Here is a 27,846-nt window from a genome sequence, read left to right as displayed (position 1 = left end):
CAGTCTTCTTAGTTAGCTAGCTAGCTACATTAGCCTACCATACACACAATATAGATGTGTTAGCTTGATTGTAATCAACTAGCTAACTTACTTACTAAACGGACCATAAAGATATCATACTTCTGTGTTGGCTTAGGAAGCAAATTGCAAGATGGTGTATAGGCATGGTTAGCTATATAGCTAGCTATTGTTGACATAAAAGACTGTCATGTCATTAACCCCTCTGCTTGCAAGTTCTTTTCTTTTTGCATCTACCTTATCAAGTTAAAAACAATATTCTATTTACCCTTGATGCTTTCCTTTTTGATACTCTGGCTCTGTAAAAAGAGAAGTAGATAACTTTAGAGATGTCTATTCTATTCACGCCCTGATTGTGCATGGGGCACGTAGCGTGGACGCCCAGGTCAGTGGCTGGGTCATGGGCCGGAATCTTTGGTAGGGGTTACATCTCCACAACAACTGATCTTTGAAACATTTCTCTCCACAGTGCTCCTGTGAAGGGGGAAAGCTTTCAGCGATTTCACCGGACCAGACTGTCGGTTTCTGTCATTTAAAAAAGGAGAGACTATATATGTCTACTATAAACTCTCAGGCAGACAGACAGATATATGGGCAGGGAGTGTAAGTATAAGTTAATATTTAATTATGTGATAACATTGCAGTCTAGAAGGAATGTTGAAGCATTTTCTGTTTTGTTAACATCATGTTTCGTTCTCTGTTTTTGTTGCAATTTCGTACAATAGGTTGGTAACCGCTTTGGTTACTTCAATAAGGACCAACTTGTAATCAATCACATATACACTGAAAAAGAATTGGAGGTTCCTTCTGAGGTAAATTGATTTAGGCCTATTTCACTACTGCCAATGTATCATCACTTAAGCAAGTATCTGGAATGACTGAACTTCTTTCTGAAATGGGTAGTATGACTCAAACAATGTCTTCTTTTTCTTTTCAGGAAACCAACTTTGTTTGCTTTGACACTGGACACGATAAGTTTGACAGTTATGACATTGATTCACTGTTAGGCTCCTCTTTATTGTTAACAGACAAGGAGGAATCTGTGCAAGTAACCACATATACTTTTGACCTAACCAAAAGTGCTGAGAGCACCACAGTGGAAGTGGATAAGCCTCCACCTGAAGTGACACTGTCAGAAAATTATGAGATTGATAGGGATGTTCCTGAGGACATTGATAAGGTTGTAGAGGAGGTTCCAGATGAGGTTGTAGAGGAGGTTTCAGATTATGAAGATCTGAGACATTTTGAGCCTTTAGAGTCCTCTCTGCCTCAGCCTGAAACTCTTGACACAAAGGGAGTGGAATCTGACACTGTACTTGAGACCACAGCTGAGAGGATCAAAGATTACCTTCAGAAAGATCAGCAGAGGACAGAGGACTCTTTGCCGGACAGTGTTGTTGAACCAGAGGTAGGTGAGACCAAAGAAACCCCCTCAGAACCTCTATCCAAAGATGATCCTGAGTTAAAGAATGCACCTGATGGTTTTTCAGAAGGCAGACCTATCCCTGAGTTAACTTTTGATGCTGTCACCTCTGATGATGAGGACACTTGGAAGGTGACTCCATATGACGAGGAGGACGAGGAAAGTGACAAGTTTGAATATCAGCAGGATGAGGAAAGTGATTATCATCTCAGGGAAACTCCATTGCTGGCTTTTTCTGAAGAACCTTTTAATTTGGAACACAAGAACTGTCACGGTTTCGGCCGAGGCTGCTCCTCCTCCTTGTTCGGGCAGGCTTCGGCGGTCGTCGTCTCCGGAGTACTAGCTGCCACCGTTCTTTGTTTTCGATGTTTGTTTGGTTTGGTCTGTTTGGTACACCTGTTCATGTTTAGTGTTGATTATGTGTCCTATAAGTTCTCGTTGTTTCTGTCATGTGTTGTGTGTAATTGGTTTCACCTGTCTGTTAGTGCTGTTCACTTTTTGCCAGTCGCTAGCGTGTACCGTCGCACTGTTGTTTTCGTGCGAGGTCGGTTTTGTGTTTTACGCACTGTTGCGTATTGTTCGCCTCCGGGTTGGTTAGACCCGTTTGTTATTTTGTCTTTTCAAGTAAAGACTGGTTTGACTTAGCTCCTGTGTCCTGCACTTGATTCCGCACCACATCCGCATCAGATACCCTGACAAGAACATTCCGGAATCTGATCAGACAGATGAGGAAGACAGTCTATCAGAGGTACCTCATACACATAAACATGACTCCAAGGACAATAACCTGTGGTCTTCATTTGGTGATACAGATTTTAACATTGTCAGTGGTGGGGAAAGAATAGCTCATGTTGCCGGTTCAGAGGAAGATGACGAGGATAATGACGAAGGTGAAATGACACCAGAGGAGTCTCCCAAAATTGAAGAACCCAAGGAGTCAGAGGAAGCAGAACAGCCACATGAGCTAATCTTTGAGGAACCTGCAGACTCTAATTTCAGTGAGGATGCTGTCAAAGTACCTGATGAGGATTCCCAGACGTTGCAGTTTGAGGATGAATCTGAAGAAGGTGACATTGAACCTTCAACACCTCCTGCTGATGAGGCAAGTCCCTTTGAACACACTGAGGAGGCTTTAGCAGAGAACCTTACAGTAGATGACAGCCCAGTCCCTAAACAGCTCTCAAAGACAGACATGCTCTCAGACTTTGATAGTAAAATTAACGAATCAGAGCAGAAACAAGCTGTCGAAGAGTCACAAGTAGATAATACATTGAAACAGGCTTTTCAGACGATTTCGAGAACCATGCCAGAAGGTCCCAGATCTAAGTAAAAAAAACAATGGTGAAAGAGAGCCATCAAGAACTCCTCATAGAGGAGGAGGATTCAATACACCTAGAGGGGGAAGAGATTGAGGAAGAGTTGCTGGAGGATGAAAATGCATCATTGTGTTCATCCAAAACTGAGCACAGTGATGAAAAGGACAAAGACAGTCTATCTGAATTTGGGTCAGAGCAACCCAATAATGATACACAAACCGATGTTGTATCCAGTGATGTGTTGGATGTGGTCCAACACGACAAGGCAATTGACATAGAACCTAAGGTGCATGAGACTGAGAAGGATGCTGAAAGCCACACACCCTCACTTGAAGAGAAGGTTCCGGATCCCTTCCCAAGCAAAGAGCCGAAATACAGTGACGATGTGTTGAGGCTGACACTATTGCGAGACCACTTTAAGGAGGAGGATATGGAGCGCTTCCAAAAGATTCTGGGTCTTCAGAACCTCTTTAGGGTGGAGTTCCTGTTCTCTGACCTGGAGCAGGAGCTGAAGGCTGCCCGGCTGTCCCAGACAAACACCAGTGAGGACATTGAAAAGGCGCTGGAGGCCATTTTGGAAGCCTCTGAAACACCAATCCTGGATGAGATTGAGAGGATGCTGGATGCCCAGGAGAACACTGACCTGCAGCAGGAGGCTGGTGAGTTTATTGAGGAAGCTGCCATCTTGGACGACTTCCAGGAGTTGGTGTTCACCCTGAGTCAGAAGTACTCAAACGCCAGAAACAGTGCTCCCTTGGCAGTTGGCAGTCAACTACACCCGGACACAGGTAATATTGCTTTTTAAAAATCAGTTTAAGTTAATGTCAGAGTACAGGAGAATTAAAACCTTTTGTTAAATGCATATTTGGAAAGTGTCATACATTGCTAATGACATGATAATAATGCCTGGAGATTTGGTTTGCATAATAAGCTGTATTTATGAAATGCCCAAGAAGTACAACAAAGTAAATAGTAGTCTGTTGACAGAACAAATACACATCCTGACAATGCCAGTGAGATTGCAATGCATGAAAATGTACTCACTGTTTGAACCTCTGAATGTTTCAAAAGATGGGGAAATGTCTGATGCGGAGGAAGAGAAGACATTCCTGACAAAATTTATTCATGACAAAAATAATTGTCTAAACATTAACAATGATTCATATTTGTTCCTATTTAAGTGGTATTTGCATTAAATGTGCGGTTCAAAACATGGTCCAAGGTCAAATAGGGCGGCAGGTAGCTTAGTGGTTAAGAGTGTTGTGCCAGTAACCGAAAGGTCGCTGGTTCTAATCACCGAGCCGACTAGGTGAAAAATCTGTCGATATGCCCTTGAGCAAGGCACTTAACCCTAATTGCTCCTGTAAGACGCTCTGGATAAGAGCGTCTGCTAAATTACTAAAAAAAAATAATAATAATAATGCTGCAATACACTGTATTCTTCTTCTTCTTCTTCTTCTTCTTCTGTGGGCTTTATGGTGGACTACAACCTAAAAAGGTGTATTGCCGCCGCCAACTGGATGGGTTGAAACCAAAACAAGGTAAAAATAAAATCCATACGTGATAGGGAAACTAACTTAATCCACCGAAATAAAAATAGTACATTGACAAAACAAAACTCCTATTTCTTCCTTCTTTCAATTCTCCATATCTCCCTTCTCAGGCTCTAGGGCCTGAGACGGTGGTACGGCTTGTGACAATATTCCATGTAACTCCTTCGTCGAGAAATCTTTCAGCCCCAGGAACCTCTCCGCCACTTCTACAATGATTTCTATCTTCCTGGACCTTCTCTCCACCTTGGCAGTGCCATTTATCACCATAGCTATAAAGGTACTGATAGTGACGCTGTTGTCTATGGTGATAAGAGTTAACTGTGGAGTCGACCTTACTGATAAATGCATAGATCAGAATAATTTGACAAAACAGATGAATGAAAATAAGGCTGTTGTACCACCAAATCTGAAACATAAATTGTATGGGGTGGCAGGGATGTTGTGGAGGATCAGAAAGTTAAGACTCAAAAAAATTAGGGGAATTATCATGCTATTTCAATGGCAATACATTCCATTATGCAGCATAATGAAAAGTGTCATTTCGAATTTTGGGAGGAAGTTGCCAAAACTTTGCAATGGCCAATTGGAAAACCCATTGTCACCAAACGTAGTATCAAACATTTTAGGAATATGTGGGACAAGAATAGAGGTAACATTCAGTTTTGTTAATCAGATTGAGGAACAAGGTTGAGTTGACCAATCCTTTGAGCCGTCACCCATATGTAATGAGATAGGAGATGAGGATGACAGCATAAACTTTAGTCAGTGCAACAGTCAAAGACAATAAACTAACTGATACAAAAACACCAAACACAGAGGGGGGAGGAGAAATGCAGTGAAACGTAAATATGGTGAGGAATGTGTCACACAGCACAAGAAACCCCAAACACTTTTGTTTTTGTAAATCACCAAATAACAGTAAACAAGCAATGATTGTATTGGCCTATCTCCAGATAGTCAAAAGGATGTAGCATCTGCTACTTTTCTATGCAACTCAGAATCATGTTGAGTTCAAGTACAGCCATTGTAAAATGGATTTAGTCTGAAAGGGGACTGTGACACATCTATACAATCTATTGCTAGTGACAACAAAGTGAAATTAAACAAAATGGTAAAAGAGAACGTAAATGAGGTTCAGGTACAAAATCTTTGGTAGGCTCAGTGCCTCACATCCCTAGAATCATGTAGTTAAGTAGGCCTCAAACAGTACTGGGGAAAATCTGAATATTATTTATGGGGGGGGGGGGGGATATAGATAATTTTAAACAATAAAGGCAATACTTGGGGAGATATTGACCCTGAATATGGAATGGACCAGCACAGTTGACCAACAAAAATAAAATAAGGATAGCCAACCCATAGCGTCGTCCCTCAACTAGGCATTTATATTAACATTTATTTGATCAATTTTGACTTACTTTTAAAGGTTAATATAAATGTAGTTGAGGGACGATAGCCTACCCTGAGACTGTGAGAGTCATATCCTCTCTATATTTGCTTAGTTTGTTTTGGTACTATTAGGGATTTATTATTCTCCTAAACTGATGGGATGACTAACTTAGAAAGAATGCAGTCTTGACTGGGCTAATGTAGGCTGTGACACCTGGCAGGCTGTAATTGATGTGAAGAGAAGATAAGGATTGTGTCTTCAAATGCTAGACTATAATAGTTCATTGTGATTTATGAGTCTTCCTTTGACATGGGAATGATGTCTAAGGGAGCTGGCTCTTCTCACTATGATAGGTTGTTATGATAATCTTGTGCCTGCCTGAAGTGTGTAACAAATGGCGCCGAAGAGATGAGACCAACCCCCTGCATCAACGGATTGGCTGAGAAAGTTTAAACCACTCAAGTCTTTACTCTAATTGGCCAGCAGAGAAGTGGGAAACTTCCTCTGTCAGAGTATTTGGGTATTGTTTTCTGGAACAATGAGTTAGTTCTCTGGAGTGTCCTGCGAGACATATCAGAGAGCCCGTATATACGAAACATCATATTTACCATTGAAGGTTTTTGCATTAATTAAAATAACTAGTATACCTTAGAAGTCGTGTTGACCTCTTTTGTTCCTAATACCAGATTTGAATTGACGCGACTTTGACAATTGGTGACCCCGACGCGGTCTGGTAGAAGGGACTTCGCTGGGTAAATGTCCGGCCCATTTGGTCAACTCTTTAATCGAACCGTGTGTTTCACAAACTGCCCGGGCTTCTAAAAAGGTAAGCAGATACCTGTTGTTAAATAACCAAAGATCTGCAAATTGGCTTTATCCAAATTAATTTTGTGAAACACCTGTCTGATGTAAGTGAACTAAATTATGAAACTATTATGAGTAGATAAGCACAATATTGTGACATGCAAGCCTTTGGTAGATGTGATGTTTAAACCTTGGTACCGTAGAGTATTGTTTCACCGGCACGTACCAGAAGCCTAGGTACGGATAGGATCGGGAAATAGTACTGAAGTCTCCAGGCTAGGATCACCAGGGGTGAGAACTGGATGACACAGGGAATTATTGGCTAAGGGCGTTGGCTACTGACACATATCCAGAAGAGATATGGCTAGGATCAGAGGAGCGCTAAAAATTTTAGTTGAGTATTGTTTCTCTGACACATATCCAGAAGAGATATGGCTAGGTTCTGAGAAAATACTGAAGTCTCCAGGCTAGGATCACCAGGGGTGAGAACTGGAGATACAGGGAATTATTGGCTAAGGGCGTTGGCTACTGACACATATCCAGAAGAGATATGGCTAGGATCAGAGGAGCGCCAAAAATTTTAGTTGAGTATTGTTTCTCTGACACATATCCAGAAGAGATATGGCTAGGTTCTGAGAAAATACTGAAGTCTCCAGGCTAGGATCACCAGGGGTGAGAACTGTGAGATACAGGGAATTATTGGCTAAGGGCGTTGGCTACTGACACATATCCAGAAGAGATATGGCTAGGATCAGAGGAGCGCCAAAAATTTTAGTTGAGTATTGTTTCTCTGACACATATCCAGAAGAGATATGGCTAGGTTCTGAGAAAATACTGAAGTCTCCAGGCTAGGATCACCAGGGGTGAGAACTGTGAGATACAGGGAATTATTGGCTAAGGGCGTTGACTACTGACACATATTCATCGAGATATGGCCAGGATCAGAGGAGCGCCAAAATTTTAGTTGAGTATTGTTTCTGAGACACATATCCAGAAGAGATATGGCTAGGTTCTGAGGAAAATACTGAAGTCTCTGGACCACAAATGGTGGAACCGTGAGATACAGGGATTAATTGATTAAAGTGTAACGTTGTGGCACATATCCACTGAAGATATGGCTAGGATCATAATGGCCACTTAAATTTTAGATAGTGTTACGCTACTGACACGTATCAAAAGGCTAGATACGGATAGAGTCAGGGGGACACTGGGTGTTGTATGCATGAGTGCGCGAATGATCACAGACGAAATAAAATAGTGAATAGGGGTTATTAAAAAATAATAAACCTGTATATTAAGACGTCTGTGGCTGTCCAAACGGTATAATTTGGGAATAACTGTTGGATTTGTGGTTGCTTAAACCATATAACCCGTTAAAAACAATTGGGAACATAAAGCTAAAGTGATGAATTGTGTGACTGAACTAAAACGTTTGAACTGAAATATTTGAAATATAACGTTTGGTGTTTGAAAAAGCATAATACTGCTTTTGAATAGTTGTGTCGAAACAATTCGGTTTAATATTTGATTTGAGGTTTGATGTTTGACGTAGAATAATACTGGTTTTAGGTGCTTGGTTTGGGCTATTTGGTTTATTATTTGATTTAACGTTTGATGTTTGACCGTGCAAAATACTGGTTAAACAATTAGACCGAAATAATTCGGTTTATAAACGTGCACCAACTTTAACTAATTAGGTGGGAATTATTTGATTTAAATAAATGGACTGGAGTACTTTGAGTAACGGCGGAATATTGGAGGCGCGCTGGGACGAGAAGCAGCTCCTCACAGCTCCTCAAAAAGGTAGAGTTGCGAGGGGAGGGGCTGGAGAGAGCGAAAGTGTGGCTTTTGGAGCCATGAAAAGACTGGGAGATGGCTGGGAACGCATGTGGGTATCTGACGAGAGAGTGTTCTAAACTTGCTCACCGAGCGTAGACGTGTGTTGGGTGAGAAAGTAGAGAATATTTACATGTGCGTTTTTGGTAATTTGGCAGACGCTCTTGTCTAGAGCGATTTATGGGAACAATTGGGGTTGAGTGCCTTGCTCGAGGGCACATCGGCAGATTTTTCGCCTGGTCGGCTCGGGGATTGGAACCGGCGACCTCTCGGTTGTTGGCGCGGCGCTATTGGTCACTAAACTGTCGGCCGCCCCATATGAGTTTAAGATTGTGGCGTTGTTGGATAATATGATGGCGGAATAAACTGACCATAAGTAATGTTGTTTTAGACGTAATGTATAATATAATACAAAACAAATAGAGGGTTAAATTGAACTAATTATCATGGTAGAGCTAACGTAGTACAGTGAGGGAACTTCATTTTGTGTCAGAGGGTAAAATGAGAAATCATTGTAATATGCTATTGGTGGAAATCTATTTATCATTTCAAGGCATGGAGTAACAATCTGCATTTATGAGTGTAAATTACACGGCTGATGTGTTGATTGAATGGGTACGATGAGTATTTGGTTTGGTAATGTTGAATGGACTATTTGTAGCGAGCGTGTTTTGGGGTTAAATAGAAAAACTAACTTATACAATAGGGAATCAAAAGGAGAGAGAGTTTTTTGCTGAGGTGAAAGCTACTGCGATTTTCATTTGGTGACGTCACTTGCTCTATGAATGAACTGGGAGTGGTTACTTTGAGAGCATCGCAGATGGTGTGAAGTGACTGGCGATGTCCCTGGTTCGAACACAGGTAGGGACAGTAGACAAAGCTTTCGCAGTGGGGCTATATACCTAAATTACTATGTGGATTGAGAAATGTGAAAGATTGAATTAGATAGCTTAAATAGAAGTATTCTAGAAAAGTCTATGAAAATATGTTACCAACGATAGCAAGTATTTGTTTTATTAATTAGGGCCTAATCAGAGAGAACAGTTAAATAAATTGAATAGCGAACTGAAATGGGTTAGCGGGAAAAATACAAAATAATTGGACGATTATAAAACGATAATTTATTTTGGTTAGGATGAAAGTATGCATTGGCTGTTGTGCTGGGGAATAGCGCCAGCCTGTAGTGGGTTATGGATTTGTTACATAGACTTATATTTTGGACTGGGGCGATAGAATAGGCTACAATTGTAGCATAATCAGAAAAAAAGACACAATTTAATGTGAAATAGTTATTACAATTGTTGTTGATAGTTGTTACGGTTATTATCATTGATCCAGTAATGATATAAGGATAGTAGAGGAAGGCAGGGGATTTAATCTCATTTAGGGAAGTTATATTAGGAAGAAAATACCATTAAATGAGGGAACATTTGATGTAACCGTGATTGTATTGGCTAAAAACTCAAATATGACATTTACAGGGAGGACAGGAACAATAGAAGGGAAGACAGGTTTTCCTAGGGGGTTGAATAAATAATTGATAAATGGATCATTTCAGATGAGATCACATGTAGCAGAGTTAGGGTAATCAATTAAATAATCATTGTATACTCGAGGAATTTTGAGTGGTTTAATGGATTAGTTAGGAGGAATTAGAATGATACAAACAATTATTGATGGGTTAAGACTGGGAATATCTATCATGTTTTGTGTGTAATACCATCTTTAGATTATAACTAGGAGAGGGAGATTAGCTCATCTCTTTCTTTGTGATTGTTGTTTTTTCAAATTGGGTTAAAATGGGTTCACAGAGCCAGAGGCTGTACAGAGAAAGGTGGAGCCCCCATGTTGTCCTAGTGAAAGAACATTCAGAGGAATGGTTATCACTAGGTAATATGGATAAAACAGGGGGAAAACATTACTGACTGGCAGAATACACCAATTGGGGATCAGTATGGCCACTCCACTGGGAGATATAGAATAAAGTTAAATTGGAGAGCAAAAATCCAGCCCAGTGTCCATCTGGAGATAAGTTTTAACGGATGACAGAAAGAGATTTTCTTAACTCAGGAACAGGAGGCTGAGTTAGAAGCAATTCCGTTCAAATTATGGTCATAAGGACAACAGATGTAGGACTAATTAAGGGGGTAGCTCCAGTACAAGTGATTCCTCGATTCGATAATAGACCATACCAAAAATGATATACTATGAAACCAGAAGCAATAAAAGGGATAACACCTACATTTGAGCATTTACTTAAGGGAGGGGTGATAATTCCTGGAGATGTGGTACAATGCAACTCTCCAATATTTTCCTGTTAGAAAGAAGGCACCTAGCGCCGACTGGAGGATGGTCATGGACTTACAGTTAGTTTCAGAAAGTCTTACAATCTTAGCCCAGGCTATAACAAAAAATGTGGGAAAGTTTGAACCTAGGGAAGGAAGCAAATGTTAGTTTATGTAGATGATATTCTATTGGCTAATCCCACTCAGGAGGGATGTAAGAGGGATACAATCCAATTGTTAACCTTCCTGGCAGAACAGGGACACAAAGTGAGCAAAAAGAATTGGTAATGATAAAGTGCTGTAAAGTTTGCGTACTCCATTATGTACTGTATACGGGTAAATTAAGTGATCTTAGCTATGGGAAGGCAATGGTAGCCCATGGTAAAGTAATTTGGAACTCTAAGGAGACATACATACATCAGGGATGTTATCCAAATGGTAGAGAGTAACGAGGGATATGACATTGGTAGTGATTTAAAGATGATGAGGTTTTTTGGTGGGCTATTAGATATAACTGGGTTAATCATGAACATAGATATTTTTATTCTTTGTTGCTAGACAGAAGACTTAGGTGACCTAAGAAATAGACTTGTCATGTCCAACAATTAGTCTTCAGGTCAAGCCCGGGAGAGCCTGGGTAGAACAGAGTTTGAACTAAACATAAGTGTTTTTACAAGATAAGAGATTGATTGATTGGATTACTAATTGATTCTGAACTGGATGAAAGTTTAATTTAACTGCCATAAAAGACAAAGGAAGTGGGAGGAGCAATAAAGAAGCAAAAGATAATCCCAAAAATGAAAGGCATGGCAATAGGATGATAAATTACATAAGGAATGGTTTAGAAAGGTAATATTGACACATGGGCAAATCATGTGTCAAAAAGGGGGAATGATAGGATTAAATAAATAAAATTACTTAAAAAGAAAAAACAACAATAGAAATTGAGAGCTCAACATGTATGTGTGAAGATAGTTTATTAACCACACCCGTATGTCAGAGGTTTTGTGCCCCACAGGTGAACTAAAGGAGAAGGTGACCCACTCTATCACACCAGGAGACTGGGTGTGGATCCAGTCCCTAAAAGAAGAAAAACTGGAAGCAGGCCTGTTGGGAAGGGCCCTATCAAGTCCTATTAGATCCATCTGGGTGCATGTCACACACTGCAAAAAGGTAAACCCAGTTACACCTGATGAACAAACACAGAGTTAGGAGAAAGATCCGATCACCATTAGGGCTCGGGGGTTGGCTCCTTAACGAAGATTCCCTTACCCTGTCTGATCATCCCTGTGTGAGTTTGGTAGAAGGTGAAGTAATGGGTTGGCGTCTGACATGTTCTCAGGGCAAGGGTGGGGATTCACAGGTTTCCTGACGGTAGGTAGCTGTCTGATTGTGGGGGCCATATTCCTAACACACTCAAACCCTTCTGATCAGCCAAAAGTAGTAGTTAACCTTAAACAAGTTGATAGAATAATACCTGAGCACAGTCTATGAAGGCATAGGAGACAGCTAGACGTAGGGAAAGGGGAAGATTAGGGACTTTAGGGGAGGACATCACTGTATGTGTGTCGCCGTGTACATCCTGGGACTATGTAGTTGCTCATATCGAGAGCGTGGGGGATATGTAGATCTCCATACACAGTTTGGGGACAGGTGTAGTGTTGTGAGGGTAGGGAATTACCAGAAATGGCAGTGCGACCCATAGAAGGGTAGGTACTGTCTGAATGTCTGAAGTATGCAAAAACAGGTTTATCCTCCATACAAGCTACTTGGGAATGGGGTGAAAGAGTATTGTAGTAACTTAAACTATCAGTATCCCCCGATAACAAAGTCATTCCGACCTAGGTTGCCTACGTTTGAAGTCTCAGGGGATTCTAATTGTTTTTCTAGGACTAGTAAGATAGGATACAGAGTAGGGCATCTTAGCTCCTGCTCCTACACAGAGAATATCACAACTGAAAGAAAACATGACTAATCTTTCCTCTTTGTTGCAGCCAGAGGATTGTAGGAACTAAAGCCAGGCCCGTGCTGACATCTGATGGTTGTGTGGTGATAACTGATTGTGAACTCACCTACATTCGCAAACAATCAAACGTGTCAGAGACTGGTGAGTTGTCAAATAGAAAGTAGGACCTCCTCCCGGGATCCTTTGATGAAAGGATCCTTTGATGGGATAGGAGTAACTCGAGAGGTTCCAGAAAAATTCAAAGCTAGGAATCAGATCGCAGCTGAGTTTGAATCAAGTATTTTTTTTGGTGGTCAACAATTAATAAAAACGTAGATTGGATAAATTATATTTACTATAACCAGCAAAGATTTATAAACCACACTTATGATGCAATAAAGGGATTAGATGAGCAGACAGCGGCAACTATCTTAATGACAAGGCAGAATAGAATAGCGTTAGATATGCTTTTGGCTGAGCGGGGTGGAGTTTGTGTTCTGTTTGGATCTATGTGCTGTATTTTCATCCTCAAACAATATAGCACCGGACGGGTCAGTGACAAAAGAGCTTCATGGGAGTAACTACACTGACAAACAAACTGTCTGAGAGATCTGATATTGATAGCTCCATAAACGGTTGGTTTGATAACATATTTGATAAATGGAAAACTATTGTTGTAACTATTCTGGGTGAAGTTATAGCTTCTATGGGTATACTTGTTCTTTGTGGATGTTGTCTTATTTCCTGTGTCTGAGGTTTGGTGAGAAAGGAGATGGAGAAGGTGATTTCCCACAGATGGTGAGATAAGGCCCAATCCTGGACTCCAACCTAGGAATGGAGGATATGACCTACCAGGCTTGGTGGAGTGACACTAGAGGGTGTCTAAAGAGGGCCAAAATATACTTCTCTGTTTGTGTTTTATGTTTTAATAGTCTTATCTTTTGTGTTTTATTAATCCTGTGTTTTATGGTTTGAAGTTCTTTGATGACTGGTAACAATTTGCAAGTGGGGTGTAGATGGACTGAGGGTTTGCATTTTTTAGTATCATTATGGCCTATTAATAAAAGTGTGATTTTTTGTTTGTATTGTATTAATAATGAATGACAATCAGTATTTTCTTGTTTTTTGAATCACACCTTATGAGGTGTGAAAAGGGGGACTATTAGGGATTTATTATTCTCCTAAACTGATGGGATGACTAACTTAGAAAGAATGCAGTCTTGACTGGGCTAATGTAGGCTGTGACACCTGGCAGGCTGTAATTGATGTGAAGAGAAGATAAGGATTGTGTCTTCAAATGCTAGACTATAATAGTTCATTGTGATTTATGAGTCTTCCTTTGACATGGGAATGATGTCTAAGGGAGCTGGCTCTTCTCACTATGATAGGTTGTTATGATAATCTTGTGCCTGCCTGAAGTGTGTAACAAATGGCGCCGAAGAGATGAGACCAACCCCCTGCATCAACGGATTGGCTGAGAAAGTTTAAACCACTCAAGTCTTTACTCTAATTGGCCAGCAGAGAAGTGGGAAACTTCCTCTGTCAGAGTATTTGGGTATTGTTTTCTGGAACAATGAGTTAGTTCTCTGGAGTGTCCTGCGAGACATATCAGAGAGCCCGTATATACGAAACATCATATTTACCATTGAAGGTTTTTGCATTAATTAAAATAACTAGTATACCTTAGAAGTCGTGTTGACCTCTTTTGTTCCTAATACCAGATTTGAATTGACGCGACTTTGACAGTACCCAGTGCTTGAAAAATAATCTACATGTTCTTTTGAGGTATCATAATAAATCTGCGGGAGTCAGATAGGCAAATTGAATGGAGAAATCGAGTGGGAATTTGCGCTCACTTGTCAGTAAACTTGTGAAATGTTTTAGTTCTATCCAACAAAGACGTGATAAACCCGAATCAGAATGTATATTGTGATGCAATAATCATATTTTATTCAGCGTTCTGAATAGCCTAGTTAACATCAGATAGCCAGCTCAGCTGTCAAACTAACGTACGGTAGCGTCGCGATGGATTCGGAAGAAACAACCCCTTTACCCACGTTGCCCCTGATGACAGAATCTGATCAACTGTCTGTCTTCTACGTATTATTTCTAACGGAACTTCAATATGTAAGTAGTTGGCTACAGTGTTGATACTGCCAATGTATGGAGGATATCTTGTTGAACTCTTTCTATAATAGCTATTGTAGCTAGCTGGCTAGTCAAGTCTTAGGCCGCCGTATGGCTGGCTGGCTTGCTAGCTACATTGAAACTGAATCATGTTGGCAGCTTCAATGTCTTGGGGAATGATCTTGTCCTCCAATACCTAATGCGTTTCCCCAATAGTTGCAGCCTAGAATGGATCACTAGATTGCTCTTTAGTTTCGATGTTTTCAAAGTGGAAGTTGCCAGCCCTCTTCCTCATAGAAAACTAAATGTCACACTTACCAGACTGGCAGTATCTGTTCTTCCTCTATCTGTGTATCAGATAGAGAGTTGTCTTCAAGTTGTTGAATTTTACTTTGACATGTTCCCCTTGCATAACTATCACCTGAGGTTACAGGCCATTTAAATATACATGTGGCTCATGTCTAGTGATGTTATGCAATAATCTGTTTTGTTTATTGCCCATCTTACAGGGTGAAAGGGCACACAATGTAATCTTTTGCACTCTAAATCCTAGGCCTAAGGCTTGTTAGTTAGATCCATGATGTGGTGATTCATTTAGCTAATCCCTGAATTTCACTGAGCGACTGCGATGGAAGTTCTGTGTTGTGCCTGTATGCCACGTGCATTGTGCAAAGGTCTCCATGGTTGGACAGTGTTAGGGCTCCAGGCCAATCCAATCCCCATTGATTACGTAAGGTTAAGGCAAATATTCTCTCTTTATTGATTTTGATCAACAACTGGGTTATAGGCTAGGTCTATTTCTAAACCCACCTTGATTTGATCTGAAGATGTGCTTCGCATTGACTGAGAGGGTGCTCAGTGGGATAACCATTAGCCATGCTTTTAAACAGAACACTGTAATGCCTGATGGTTTAGTTCAATGTTTAACATCACTGATTTTCCTCTGTCATCTCAGCCCAACTATTGCCCAACTTATTTGCTAAGCCAGACATGTGCTGTAGTAACACTGATTGGGCCTGTGTGTCTCCCCAGATGGTCACCTGCCTGCCAGAGCAATGGAAGCCAGGTCCAGACTTCTACGGCGTGTCCTGGGAACCCGTGCTGGTCACTGCAGGTGCCAGGGTCATCGGCTTCCTCTTCCTCTTCTGGAGGAGCATTCTATCTGTAAGTCCTTGTTGTACAGTCACTGCTTTCATAATTTCATCATCTGAATGCTTCATGTTATTCTATGATGTATCGTATGCTACTGTTGAGGAGGCTGTTTGCTGCCACTTTTCTTTTCCCTTTCTCACAGGTCAAAAGCAAGTCATATCTAAGTAAGTTCTTCTACTTCTCTCTGGCAATTTATGGTGCATAGTGAATCCTCATTCATATTGCCTACAGGCTGGTGTCCTTGTCACGTGTAAACCATGTCTGAATTCATACTCTTGTCATGTGTTTTATTAGCTACTGAAAAAGAGATGACGGACAGGATGGAAAGGCTTGAACAAGAGAAGAAGGAGATACTCCAAAAGGTCGCTGAACTGCAGCAACAGGTAAGTTGCAGAGACTTTTCACTGACCAAGATCCAGAATTTTGGGTTCAACGTGAATTAAGGGACATAACAATGTTTTGATAATGTATTTCTACTGGGTTCCCCTCAGGGCGAAGAACTTAAAGAAAAGCAAAAGCAATCTGAGAAATCTGCCACTTCATCTCTGGAGAAGATCCAGGAACTGGAGGTGAGTCTCTAGGAAATATTATCTTGATCACACATCATTGTCATGCTGACTATTTTTTATTAATTTTTTGTTTTCCATAGTGTTTGAATTGACACACCATTTTATTTTTCTATCCAATAGAATATTGTGCAAGAGATGGAGAGACAAAATGAGCGCCTGGACAAGGAAAATAACTTACTCGCCAGATCCTTTGACGATGAGCGAGCCAATACTGCGAAACATGAAGATGTGGTGAGTAGTATTGAGCGATTAGCCGGAATAAAAATGTTCTCCCTGGTTTCAAAACAACCAATTGTCTGACATCTGTTCAATTCTTTTAATTCAATTAAGTTTGTTTTATTCTGTGAGCTCAATGTGCCGTTTCTCTAGAGAAATCAAATCAAGCACAAACTTTGAGACGTTGTAGGAAGTTTTAATTTTCAACAGGCAAATAAATATTCAACATAGTTTAGTGCAGAAAATTTGGTAATTGACTACAGAGAGGAAGGGACAGCCTGCAAACGAGAGAGATAACCACCCTAGAGAGCAGTTGCTTCTTGATGTAGACAGCATAGGCAGCTACTATTAGCCAGCTACTAGCCTAAATAGGATGACTCGTTGGTGAGCACAGAGAAAGATGGTTGTCATTATGCTTATCATTATCTTTGCCCATAGATGTCTGAAATGGACAAAACCATTGAGAAGTTGAAGCGCAGCAGGAAGAAGACCCAGGACGCACTCTCAAAGGTATAGTTCATATAAGTGAACATGCCCAATGAAAACATGTCAAATATGTTAACATTGCAACAATCAAATGTAAAGTGTCCATTTCCTTTAATTATCCTTGTCATTGAATCTGTAGGCTACCATTCTGATGGATGAAGCCAAGCTCCGTGAAGATGCCCAGAAAGTCCAGCGCCAGGTTCTGGAGAAGGATATTGCCACCCTGAAGGAGGAGAACCTCTCAGTGAGTACCAATACAGAACAACGATTCACACTTGAAGCCTCATGTGTAGGACTCATTGGCCATGCAGGGCCTGCATAGAACTGTCTTTATGACCTCATGTCCTTGTTACAGCTGCACCATGCTGCCAAGTTGTGGGAGGAGAAATACAGGGAGATGAGCGAGCAGATCAAAGTCTACCAGAAGTCCCAGAAAGACCTGGAGGATTCCCTCGTTCAGAAGGACCACAACGTTGAGGTGAGTTATTTTTTTAAAGTTACGATATTGTTACACCGCATCAATTCCTTTTCACACCTTCTCAAACGCACCCTGATGACAAAGAAACATGGCACCTGTATTATGTTAAGAAAAATCCTTCTTCTTGACTGATTCCAGGGGAAAAGTGTAGTGTATAATTGGTGGTTCTCTCCCTCTCTGGCAGGTTTTGTCTGACCTGCTAGGAGACCTGGAGGCCTGCGATGATCTGAAAGATGGAGTTGTGGCTAACGGGGAAGCTTCTAATGGTAAGTCATCTGACACAGTGTCCTAATCAGAGGAGGCTGGTGGGAGGAGCTATAGGAGGACGGGCTCCTTGTAATGTCTAGAATGGAATAAAATGAATGGTACCAAACACATCAAACACATGGAGACAACGTGCTTGACTCCGCTCCATTTATCCCATTACAGTGAGCCAGTCCTCCTATAGCTCCTCCCACCAGCCTTCTCTTATGTTTTTTACATTGGATAAAAGTAGAGACTCAGAGCTAGAAAATTGTATATCATACACTACAGTTGAAGAACAATGGGAAATTAATTCTGCTTTGAAAGTTGATAAACTTGTAACCCCACTTTTGAGAAAATGATCAATTTAATGTTTTGGTACACCTACTGGAGAGCTCCTCTTTGTCTATACCCATTCAGCATCGTTCACACCCTCTTAAGCCAATGCCCCACCCCTCTCTTTAAGGATTCACATGTGCTAAACAGTGAGTACTGTAGTGTACTAAACAACCAAAGATTTCAAGACTAAAGGGTAGTTTATACTACGTCTATCGACGTGTCTGTAGACAGTTGTCGCAGTGACATCATGAACATTCTATTGTCGTCCGACATCAAACTTGTCGTTGTCGTTATGAAAAAGTATAAACACAAAAACAACAGGCTGCATGACATCAGCAGCCTGGTGGTCCAAAATAGCATAACTGTTGTATTTGAACACCAATAAACCCATCTGTTTAAAAATGAATTTAGTTATGTCAATCTAGCAAACCAGGCAACTAAAAGCAAATTTCTAAACAATGTTTTGGTTAGTTTCTAGCTTGTTAGCAGCTAGCTAATGTTAAGTTAGCTGGCTAGCCAGTTCAAATAATGACCATATCATATAGCTGACAACGTCTTAACTTTAGCTAATTTGTATTCATTATTACAGGAAAATAAACTCCCAACAAGATCATTATTTACAAGTTAAGGGCGAGATAATTACAGAAAATAGCTTACGGTTGTGAGTGTGATGAAGTAAAAGCAGGGCATTCTACCTGAGAATTTTAGAACTTGGACACTGTCTCGTTGGCCTAACGTTATATCCAAATTTGACTTTTGTGCCGGTCATGTTCTTCACATTACCATCTCTGGTAAACACACACATTATATAAAATCAACGTTTATTTGTCACATGCACAGGATACAGAAGGTGTAAACGGTACAGTGAAATGGTTACTTGCATAGTGGAGTCTTTTGTTTAGACTAGCTAGCTAAACAATTAACCATAATTCCAACTCAACGTTACTACCCTGTATGAATCTGCTGGTAGCTAAAACTAACCAACTAGGTTCAATGCTACCTAGCTAACATTAGGCTATATCTAGCGATGCAAATGGCTCTGAGATACGAGTAATATTACTACACAGATCATACACGTAACGTTAGCTAGCGAGCCAGCCGGCTAACAGTAAGCTTTATTTTGCAATGAAAACAAATTTCTGACAAAATTAGAAACTTAGAATATCGTAAAATGTAGCTAGCTAGACTCTCTTACCTGAATACATGGATGAACACTTCTCCCTCTGTCACGGATGCCATGGTTGCCCTTAGTTTGAAGATGTAATCCGGAGACGGGTGTTTTATACAACTGCCTTCTTTCTGTGTGTTCTCTTTTCGACTCCCTCCACATATTTGCAATCAAACAACAACATTTTCTCCATCTCCTTAGCTATCATACTATGCTTCCACTGGATTTCAAAGCTCGGTTCTCCAGAAAGTGGAGAGCATCTTTCAAAAAAGCAAAGTTAGAAAGGATTACCTACACATACTGAGAAGCTCATGTTATAGACAGAAGCGTGCTACATGGCAGACCAATCCAAACTCATCTCATTATGTCCAGCCCATCCATTATCTCAGCCAATCATGGCTGGCAGGAAGGTTCCTGTCTTTTTCCGTGGCTAAACCAACTAGGCTCGTAATTTAACAATTGTATTTGTATTTACAGATGGCATACAAGTTTGTTATTAAGGCACATGAAAGTTCACATGTTCCAGAAGGCATTTCTGCCAAAAAACTAATTTTGATAAATGTTTACATTCAAATGCCTCTCCTGTGAAGTAGTGACGTACGACATACGCCTAGTTCCCTGAAACGTGTCAGTAATGTGTTTACAATTATGTTTGATCCATTTCAGACAAGCAGACCGTCATCCAAAACCGCATTAAGCAAATGATGGACGTCTCTCGGGTAAGACTGAGTTCATTCTTGAACGGACCAACATTTCTGTGTACCTGAAAGCCAATAAAACTGATGCTCAGAACCAAGAAGTGTGTCAACTCTTACGCTAACTTTTGGCACAACTTACCACAGGTCCAGACCACTCTGTCTGTCGTGGAGGAAGAGCGCGATCGCTTCATGACCAAGCTGCTGAACAAAGAGAAGGCCAGGAAAGAGCTGGAAGGTATGTCAAGCACTTTATCCCAGCAACTAGAGTTTGAAATGCATCACTCCCTTTTCTCTCTAAACACTATCAACTTGTTATCGCCACAGAACAATATCAGCAGCTGGAGCATGACATCTTGTTGGTGAAAAGTGACAGGAACCACCTGGAGAACCAGTACAACACCCTGCAGCAGAAGAACGAGATCATGACCGAGATGTACCAGCAGAAGGAGAATGCTTTGCAGCAGTAAGTAGAACCAGAAGCAGTTCAGTTCATGCGTTAATACCGTTGTAGGGTTTGTTCTCAGTGGCACCACAGCATGTAAAAAACATTGTTCAATGTCTTTTACTGTATTCTTTTATTGTGAAGTTTGAGGTTTTCAAATGCACTTTAAATTGAGAGTTTGATTTAATTTGTGTGTCACCTTTCAGGAAGCTGACCAAGGAGGAGTTTGAGCGCCGCAACAAGAAAGACATGCTGACGGAGGTGGACGGCAAGGCCCTAGAGGCCGAGGAGGAGGTCAAGGTGCATAGGCAGCGCATCAAAGAGATCCAGGACGAGCTGAAACGGACCGAGAAGTCCTACAAAGCCCAGATAATTGAGCAGGAGCAGAAATCCCACGAGAGCTGGGTATGTACAGTACAACTTTATTAGTCCATTTGTTACAGAAACAATGGAAATGTGTATTTTTCTCATTTCTCAACCCCCACCGATGGCACATACAGTAGGACAAGAACATTTTTTAAGTCTACTGTTTGGCCAGTAAATTGTAAGGTGAATTTAGTCCAAAACAGGAGATTTTAAATGTCTCTCTTTCTTCTCTCTAGGTGATTGCACGTGCTGCTGAGCGAGCTCTGTTGGACGAGAAGAAGGAAAGAACTAACCTTCGTAACAAGTGAGTGCAACACTAATACAACAGACTCAATTGGGCTATACCAATGCAGGGCTCTAGGCTTATTCAGTTGATGGCACCAGCACATGATTTGGTCGCACCAATTTTTCGCCACTGCACAGAGATGGTGACCTGACCTGTGTCCCATAATGTACCTGCATTCCATACAGAACCAGGCTAATAATGACTAGCCATCTTTTAAATTAGCATGCCCTTGTGTTCCTACATTGATTTGGATATATTTACTCAGGGTTCAACGTGAACTGTTTTTTAAATGCATTGGGAAGCATGCTTTCTCTCTATATTCAGCTAGTAATAGGCTACATTTGGATATTAATTAATGATGTATTAAAAAGCTGTATGATATAATTTTGCAATGTAAGACATTATTCTATTCGTTAGAATTGCATTGCATTAATTGCAGAATTTTGTTTCTAAAGTAGGCCTGTCTTTTAAATATTTTTTTACATCTCAAAATAGGACATTGTCCCTTTAAGACAGACTGCTTTTCAAAGCAGAGGTCAATATGTCTACAGTAGGCCAGCCAAGAGGAATGCTAGTTTTCTTTTTGTACACTATCAACAGTAGCCAGTATAAGAAAATAAATAATCCTGTGACAAGTAAGACAACTGAGATGGTAGTCTAGGATTCAAAAAGTAAGATATTTCATCTAACATATCCAGGGAATGCATGGTTGGTATTTTGATGTGCAACCTGTCGAAATAGAATCCAAAATGATCCGATGTATTTTTGGACAACTTTGTGCATATTGGCCTAGGCTATATTATTCACCACCTGAGGATGTGGCAACTCAAAACACTTATCTAGATTGCTAACTCTAAATATGATAATGTTACTAGATAGCCAATGTAGGCTAATTCATTAATATATTAGCGAATGTAATGTCCTACAAAAACCTTCCAGCTCTAGGCCTATACAGGCTACTTGATGTAGCCTTATTCACCGCAAATGGCGCGCTCCGCGGCGCATCAAAACCATATACTACATAGCCTACTCCAGTTGTAAAGTGGTGCCATGAACTCCATATTGAGAGGTGAGAAATGTAATTATATACTCACAGAAAGCAGTGACTCTCCTCTCTGTAACTAGAACAACAGTAGTTGCTTTGCAAACTGTATTTTTCCCGCAATTGCATTTTAAGCAACGGTCATATGGTTGTGCTTATTAGAATGCACCTCTCACCTATTGCTCACTCAAAATGGGGACAGGCAGATCCGTTCATATGGTCTATTTTTGGTCAATTGCACAATCATATAATAATAAAGAAAAAATAAGCAAATTGTGAACCAAAAACTAACGTGACCGGCTAAAAAAGATTCACTGGCACCCTAGCAACCAATTTAAAATTGGTCGCACTGCCAAGTCAAAGGGTCGCAAATGCAAGTGTTTTGGTCGCAGTTTTGAGCCCTGAAATGCAGTAAGCTATATTAGTCTAGGTTTGGAGGTACAGTATTGAGAAGCTAAATGCCTGTTCTCTTTTTTACCCTAGACTGACTGACATGTCCAGCAAGCTGAATGAGCTCCGTAGGCCTCTGTTCAAGCCCACCCCTGGGATGGCTCCCATGCCTCTCCGACGAGGTAAGAACCAATCCTCAGAGTTCCCTTTGTTATTTCGTGCTGGCGACTGGCACGTCTGTGGCGCATTCAGTAAGGCAAAATCATCAGAATATAACTTGCAGATAGAAATGAAATGAATAGGGCTGAAATGACTCTATTCTTGAAGACAGAGAATCATATATTTATATCTGAACGTTCTGTAACGTTCCTGAACTGCCCACTGTGTTTCATACCTGGCAGGGCTAATTTCTATTGTCTTGTCGGTTGGATTTCAGCTGTGACTGCATTTCAGATTAGTTCTTGGATGTTTTGACTGTCTGATACCCCATCTGCTGTTTGATCTCTACTTTCTGAAATGCATGTTTTCCTGATGTTTTGATTTGAATTCCTTGAAGCTGGTCCAATGTGGAGAGACTGACAGCGGTATTTGGCTGTGTGGTGTTGGTTGTGTGTTTTGTTGTTTTAAAGGTTGTTAAATGCTTTTGCTAAACAGGTGATTCGTACGGGCCCTCACCTGTGAGTGGCGGTGCCCCGTCCCCCCCTCTCATGATAGAGGGTCCCGGGCGCCCCCCCTCTGCCCCCGTGGGGCGAAGGAACGAGCTCTACGGTGAGACTCCTGAACCCTCGCCCTGGACAGCCTTGGCCCTTCTGATTGGCCGAGCAGTACCATCCCTCAGCCAATCAAACCCCTCCTTGTTCACCCTTGTATGCCCCGACTCGCTGCTCTCTTTTTCACCTTTCCTTTTTCCCTTTCTTCACCTCCCCTGTGGTGTTTCAATCATTTCCCTTCCTTATTTTTCTTCCTACTGCTCTCATCCTGCTCCTAGTTGGTACCCACCTCTGACCTTTTCCTCTTCCTTTTTTTTGTCTTCTGATTACTTCCTTTTTGATTTTCTATGACATTCTTTCATGTCTCTTTCACTGCCATCTTTTATCCCTCTACTGCCATACCCATCTTTCTCACCTGTGTTTGAGTGTCCAGATGATCCAGAATGTTCCCATGCCTTCATTTGCTTTCACAATTTGGAATAACGCCTCTTGCTCTTCCAGTACTATGGTGTTGTTTTTGTTGTGTTCAGCTGTTGTGAGATCATATGTAAGGGGAAACTCATTAGGTTACAAAAGCTTTAGCCTTTGCTTTATTTTTTTAAACCATATGAGATGTGGTATTAATATTTATCTGCAAGTGTTCTAGTTCTAGAAGAGTAATATCCTACCATGACATGACCAAACATTTTCCTCGGACTGCAAATAGACCAGACTTTGCTATAAATAGATGGTAGCATGAACCAGCAACGTGGTCTAGAGTCAGGTGTCTAATGACAACCAGGAGAGCCAAGATTAGCATTCGAGAAGATGAGAATATGGCATCACCGTGTATTTTGTGTCCAATAGGACCACGACCTCCATCTGACCCTCACGGCCGTTACCCTCCTGACCACAAACACCCAGTGCCTGCTAGACCTGGTAGAGATTATATTTGTAGTCACTGAGGGTTGATGTAGTATTATTCCCTAATTGTGCCCTTATCCTAAATCTCCTCTAATCATTCTGCCCTTTGCTCCTCCACAGACACAATGGCCCCACGTACATCCTCACTAAGCAATCTGGACTGCTCGGTAAGTTTCAGTCAATTTCCACAGCTTATTTGTTTCCTTATTACGTAACCATGTCAGGAGGGAAAACGTGACATGGAACTAGAGAAGGAAAGTTTCAATGAAACCCCTTCAGTACTTACTGTGGTGTGTGCATCTCTCCCCCCTGTTCCTCCATCATGTGGCTGTGTTTGCACTAAAGCAGACCACTCCACTAGAGTCAGAGTCACAGGCTGAGGCCCAGGCCTCCACAGAGAACCCAGAGGCAGTGAGTATTATGTTCCAGGCAGCATTGGCAGGGATTGCGGATGTGTGTGTGAGCATGCTTACCCCAGCTGTGGATCAGTGGCTGGAGTGGCAGGCAGCTGGGTAGTGGCTTCACATGGTTGTCAGACTTAACATTGCTGGCTGGATTCTGACATGCGTAGTTACTTGTCTTAAGGCGCTTACAGACGGGCCTCGGTAAACGGCAATTGAACCTCGAGAAAATCCTGTAGAGACCAGCGGTCCCCGGTTGTTGTCAGTTCGAAGGTTATCATTAAAACATTGTTTGATTGGTTGGCAAGATGAACTCTGCTCATTGGTCAACCATGTGCCGCTCAAGACTTCAGCTAATTTAATATTTTGAAGCCTTGAGTGCCGAGCCAGCGGCGCCGCTCACTGGAGTGAGTACCACGACCCGAGCCACTAGCAAAACTGCTTGCGTTTTGCCGCTCTACTCCCATTTGAAGTCTGATAACTTCGCCGCTTACCGCGGCCCGTCTGTAAGCGCTTTTACATGTTCCTTACATTAAGACACCCTCCCTCTGACCCCCACTGAGTGAAATTGTGTCACTGTTCTACAAAGCCTTAACTTCAGCACAACTACATGATGGATATCTCAAATGTGTTATCATTTAAAGCTGTGTGTGTGTTTGAGGTTAATGCTTTGTGGAAACGGTCCTGATTCTGAAATCAGTGTGATTCTTGTGGAACTGTGTAACTTGACTTATTGTGGGTTATTGTTGTCTTTCTCACATGTGCATGATTGTGTTTGTTTTGTTCTAACCTAACGAAACTGTTTGAATCACATGAAAGGGGTCTTCACTGTTGGTGCCAGCAACAGGGCTACAAGCACAATGGACATATTGCTATTCTTCGTTTTAATGTTTCTTGTTTGTTGTTCCTCCAGAACTCTCGACCTCAGGGTCCTGGCTCCCTCCTGGTCTCTCCCATCAGCTCACCCCCCGACTCAGGCCCCGGCCCCCTCAGACCAATCATCAGCTATCCCTCCGGACTCTGCTACCGTCCCCCTCCCGGCCCCGGCCCCCACCACATCCCTCCTCCCCCACCCCCACCCTTCATGCCTCCCGTGTACCGACCAGACAACGGACACTCAGGCATGATGCCTCCCGGACCCCCACCACCTAACGGACACCCGCCTGGTCCCATGATCCCACCCGGATATCGGCCTCCACCACCTGGTGCTTACAGTCCCCCTTCCCCACACAACCGGTGCCCTCCTCCACCTTCTCACTATGGACCGGTGCCTCCCCCATTCGGTAGGTGGTGAATTCTGGCCCCCAGCTTTTACCTCAAGTTGACTCTTTGCTATTAGTATTTCAGTTGTGGTTAGTAATGCTATTGTTATGTTGGTACTATGGTATTATATTTGTTTTCCCTTCTACCTAGGTGTTTCCAGCGGCACTCCTATGGCCCGACCCACGGGACCCCCACGTACCTACGTGCACTATGGACCACGTGATCATTCCATCCCACCCCAGCACCTGCCCCCTTGGGCGGCCCCATACCCTCCTCACGGCGGCCCCAGAGACTTCCCTGGGCAGCCCCCCATGCAGCCACAGGCCCCCCATGGCCATGACTCTTCTGTGGGCCCCCAGCCCGGCATTGGCTCCCAGGGCCAGGGGCAAGACTACAGCTCCCAGCAGGCAACAGCTGCCCCACAGGACTCAGTCAGCTCTGCCATGGCAGAGCCTTAGACACCCACCAACCGTTAACGACCCGGCTACATTTAATCAACCACGATTCATCTCTTTATTTTTCTTAAAGTATCTTTTCTTAAAGTATCTTAAATGTTAGTGTTCCTATTAAAGCATCAGAAAATCAATGTCTTATGTTTCGTATGTTTGAGTAGTGACTGAGGCTTGCCACTCTGCAAGAAGGCCTATTGTGCAATAACATTTATATTGTATGACTGAGGATTTTCAGTTTTTAAAAGGGTATTATGTTGGTTTTGTATTAATTTCACAATGTTATGGAAATTATTAAAAATAAAGGGGCCCCAAGCTTTTTGGGTTGCTTGCGCTGGTTCTAATCCCCGAGCCGACTAGGTGAAAAATCTGTTGATGTGCCCTTAAGCAAGGCACTTAACCCTAATTGATCATGTAAGTCGCTTTAGATAAGAGCGTCTGCTAAATGACTAAAAATGTTTACAAAAAATGTATCAATCATTTCAGAAGTACCGTATTATCTTAACTCTTCCCAAAACAGTCTTCAGAATGAACTGAAAAGGAAGGTTGTGTAAATTGATAGTCAGAGATGTATTTACTATTCTTAGGATATTTTATTAATAAAGCTGGTAAAAAGTACTGCAGTTATGTTATCTATTGTTCATATGAAGCATATGACAACTCTTCAGATCCATTTTAGTTTAAAGGAAATGTCTGATAGTGCTCAATGTATTTGTTTTGTATGGATAGCTATATTACATGTGAAAAGCCATTAATCACCCACTAACTGAACACCTGTCATATTACCTTCACATTTGTTTGTCTTTTTTTTGTTCTTATGTTACATCAGGGATGCATCACATTTGTCAATTTATTTTCAAGTAAAAAAAGAACCTGATATTTCTTGCACATGATTAAAGTCCGTATTTGCATTACATTTATATCATTGCGCTCAGATAATGTATGCTTTGGTGAGAAATATTTGTTTAACTCTGAGTAGGTCCCAGAGCGTTTCTTTGTACCCACAGACAATATTTACTGCTACCAAAACACTTGACTGATTTGATTATTAATGGCATATCTGGAATGGTATTATGTACACTGTTATCAAGGCTGTCAAATGATTGTATAGTTGGGCTCTGCTCTGCCTTATACAGTATGTGAAGCCATAAATGGAGTTACTGAAGGTTAATCATGATGACTAAGTGAATTTTCTGTCGGCCACACCCTACACTTGAATTTGCTCTCTTTGTACATGCTATCAATAACAGCTACAGTAATACCCATCTGTTTATTCCTGAAGTGGTTAATTCTGGTAATTGCTATGGGCACTCCTGCAAAGCCTTCACTAGTCTTGCATGACAGTGGCTATGGTAGTGAGCATCAAATACGTGATCCATTGTGGTTCAATTGTGACTGACTGATCTACAAATAATTAGCAGTTTATTTTATGATGAAAGGTCATTTGTAGATCAGTCAGCAGTCACCTGCAATGTCGAACAAGCCAAGTGAAAATTTGACATGTGTTTAGTTAGGATTCGCTCCTTTAGTAAGTGTAAAGGAGGACTA

The 27,846-nt window shown here is 41.5% G+C and overlaps 1 protein-coding gene across 1 annotated transcript; it reads left to right on the top strand.

The window, feature by feature from the left end:
- Positions 1 to 909: 909 nt before the first annotated feature.
- LOC311107161 (transport and Golgi organization protein 1 homolog) lies at positions 910 to 27,469 on the top strand. Its single transcript, XM_084149655.1, is given in 26 exon segments — positions 910 to 1,715; positions 2,254 to 2,720; positions 2,722 to 2,769; positions 2,771 to 3,545; positions 14,558 to 14,697; positions 15,730 to 15,861; positions 15,992 to 16,013; positions 16,144 to 16,232; positions 16,341 to 16,418; positions 16,539 to 16,649; positions 17,073 to 17,144; positions 17,260 to 17,364; positions 17,476 to 17,598; positions 17,783 to 17,864; positions 20,015 to 20,067; positions 20,191 to 20,281; positions 20,371 to 20,509; positions 20,695 to 20,893; positions 21,091 to 21,158; positions 22,666 to 22,754; positions 23,227 to 23,340; positions 24,129 to 24,200; positions 24,306 to 24,352; positions 24,531 to 24,596; positions 25,500 to 25,869; positions 26,000 to 27,469. Coding segments are annotated over 26 exon segments (4,662 nt in total). The 5' UTR covers positions 910 to 913; the 3' UTR covers positions 26,308 to 27,469.
- The last annotated feature ends 377 nt before the right edge of the window (positions 27,470 to 27,846 follow it).

The sequence above is a fragment of the Coregonus lavaretus genome (assembly GCF_964263955.1).
Source record: "Coregonus lavaretus genome assembly, chromosome: 31".
NCBI lineage: Eukaryota > Metazoa > Chordata > Actinopteri > Salmoniformes > Salmonidae > Coregonus > Coregonus lavaretus.
Note: the sequence above shows the minus strand (reverse complement) of the source record. Positions and strands in the feature narration are given on the sequence as shown.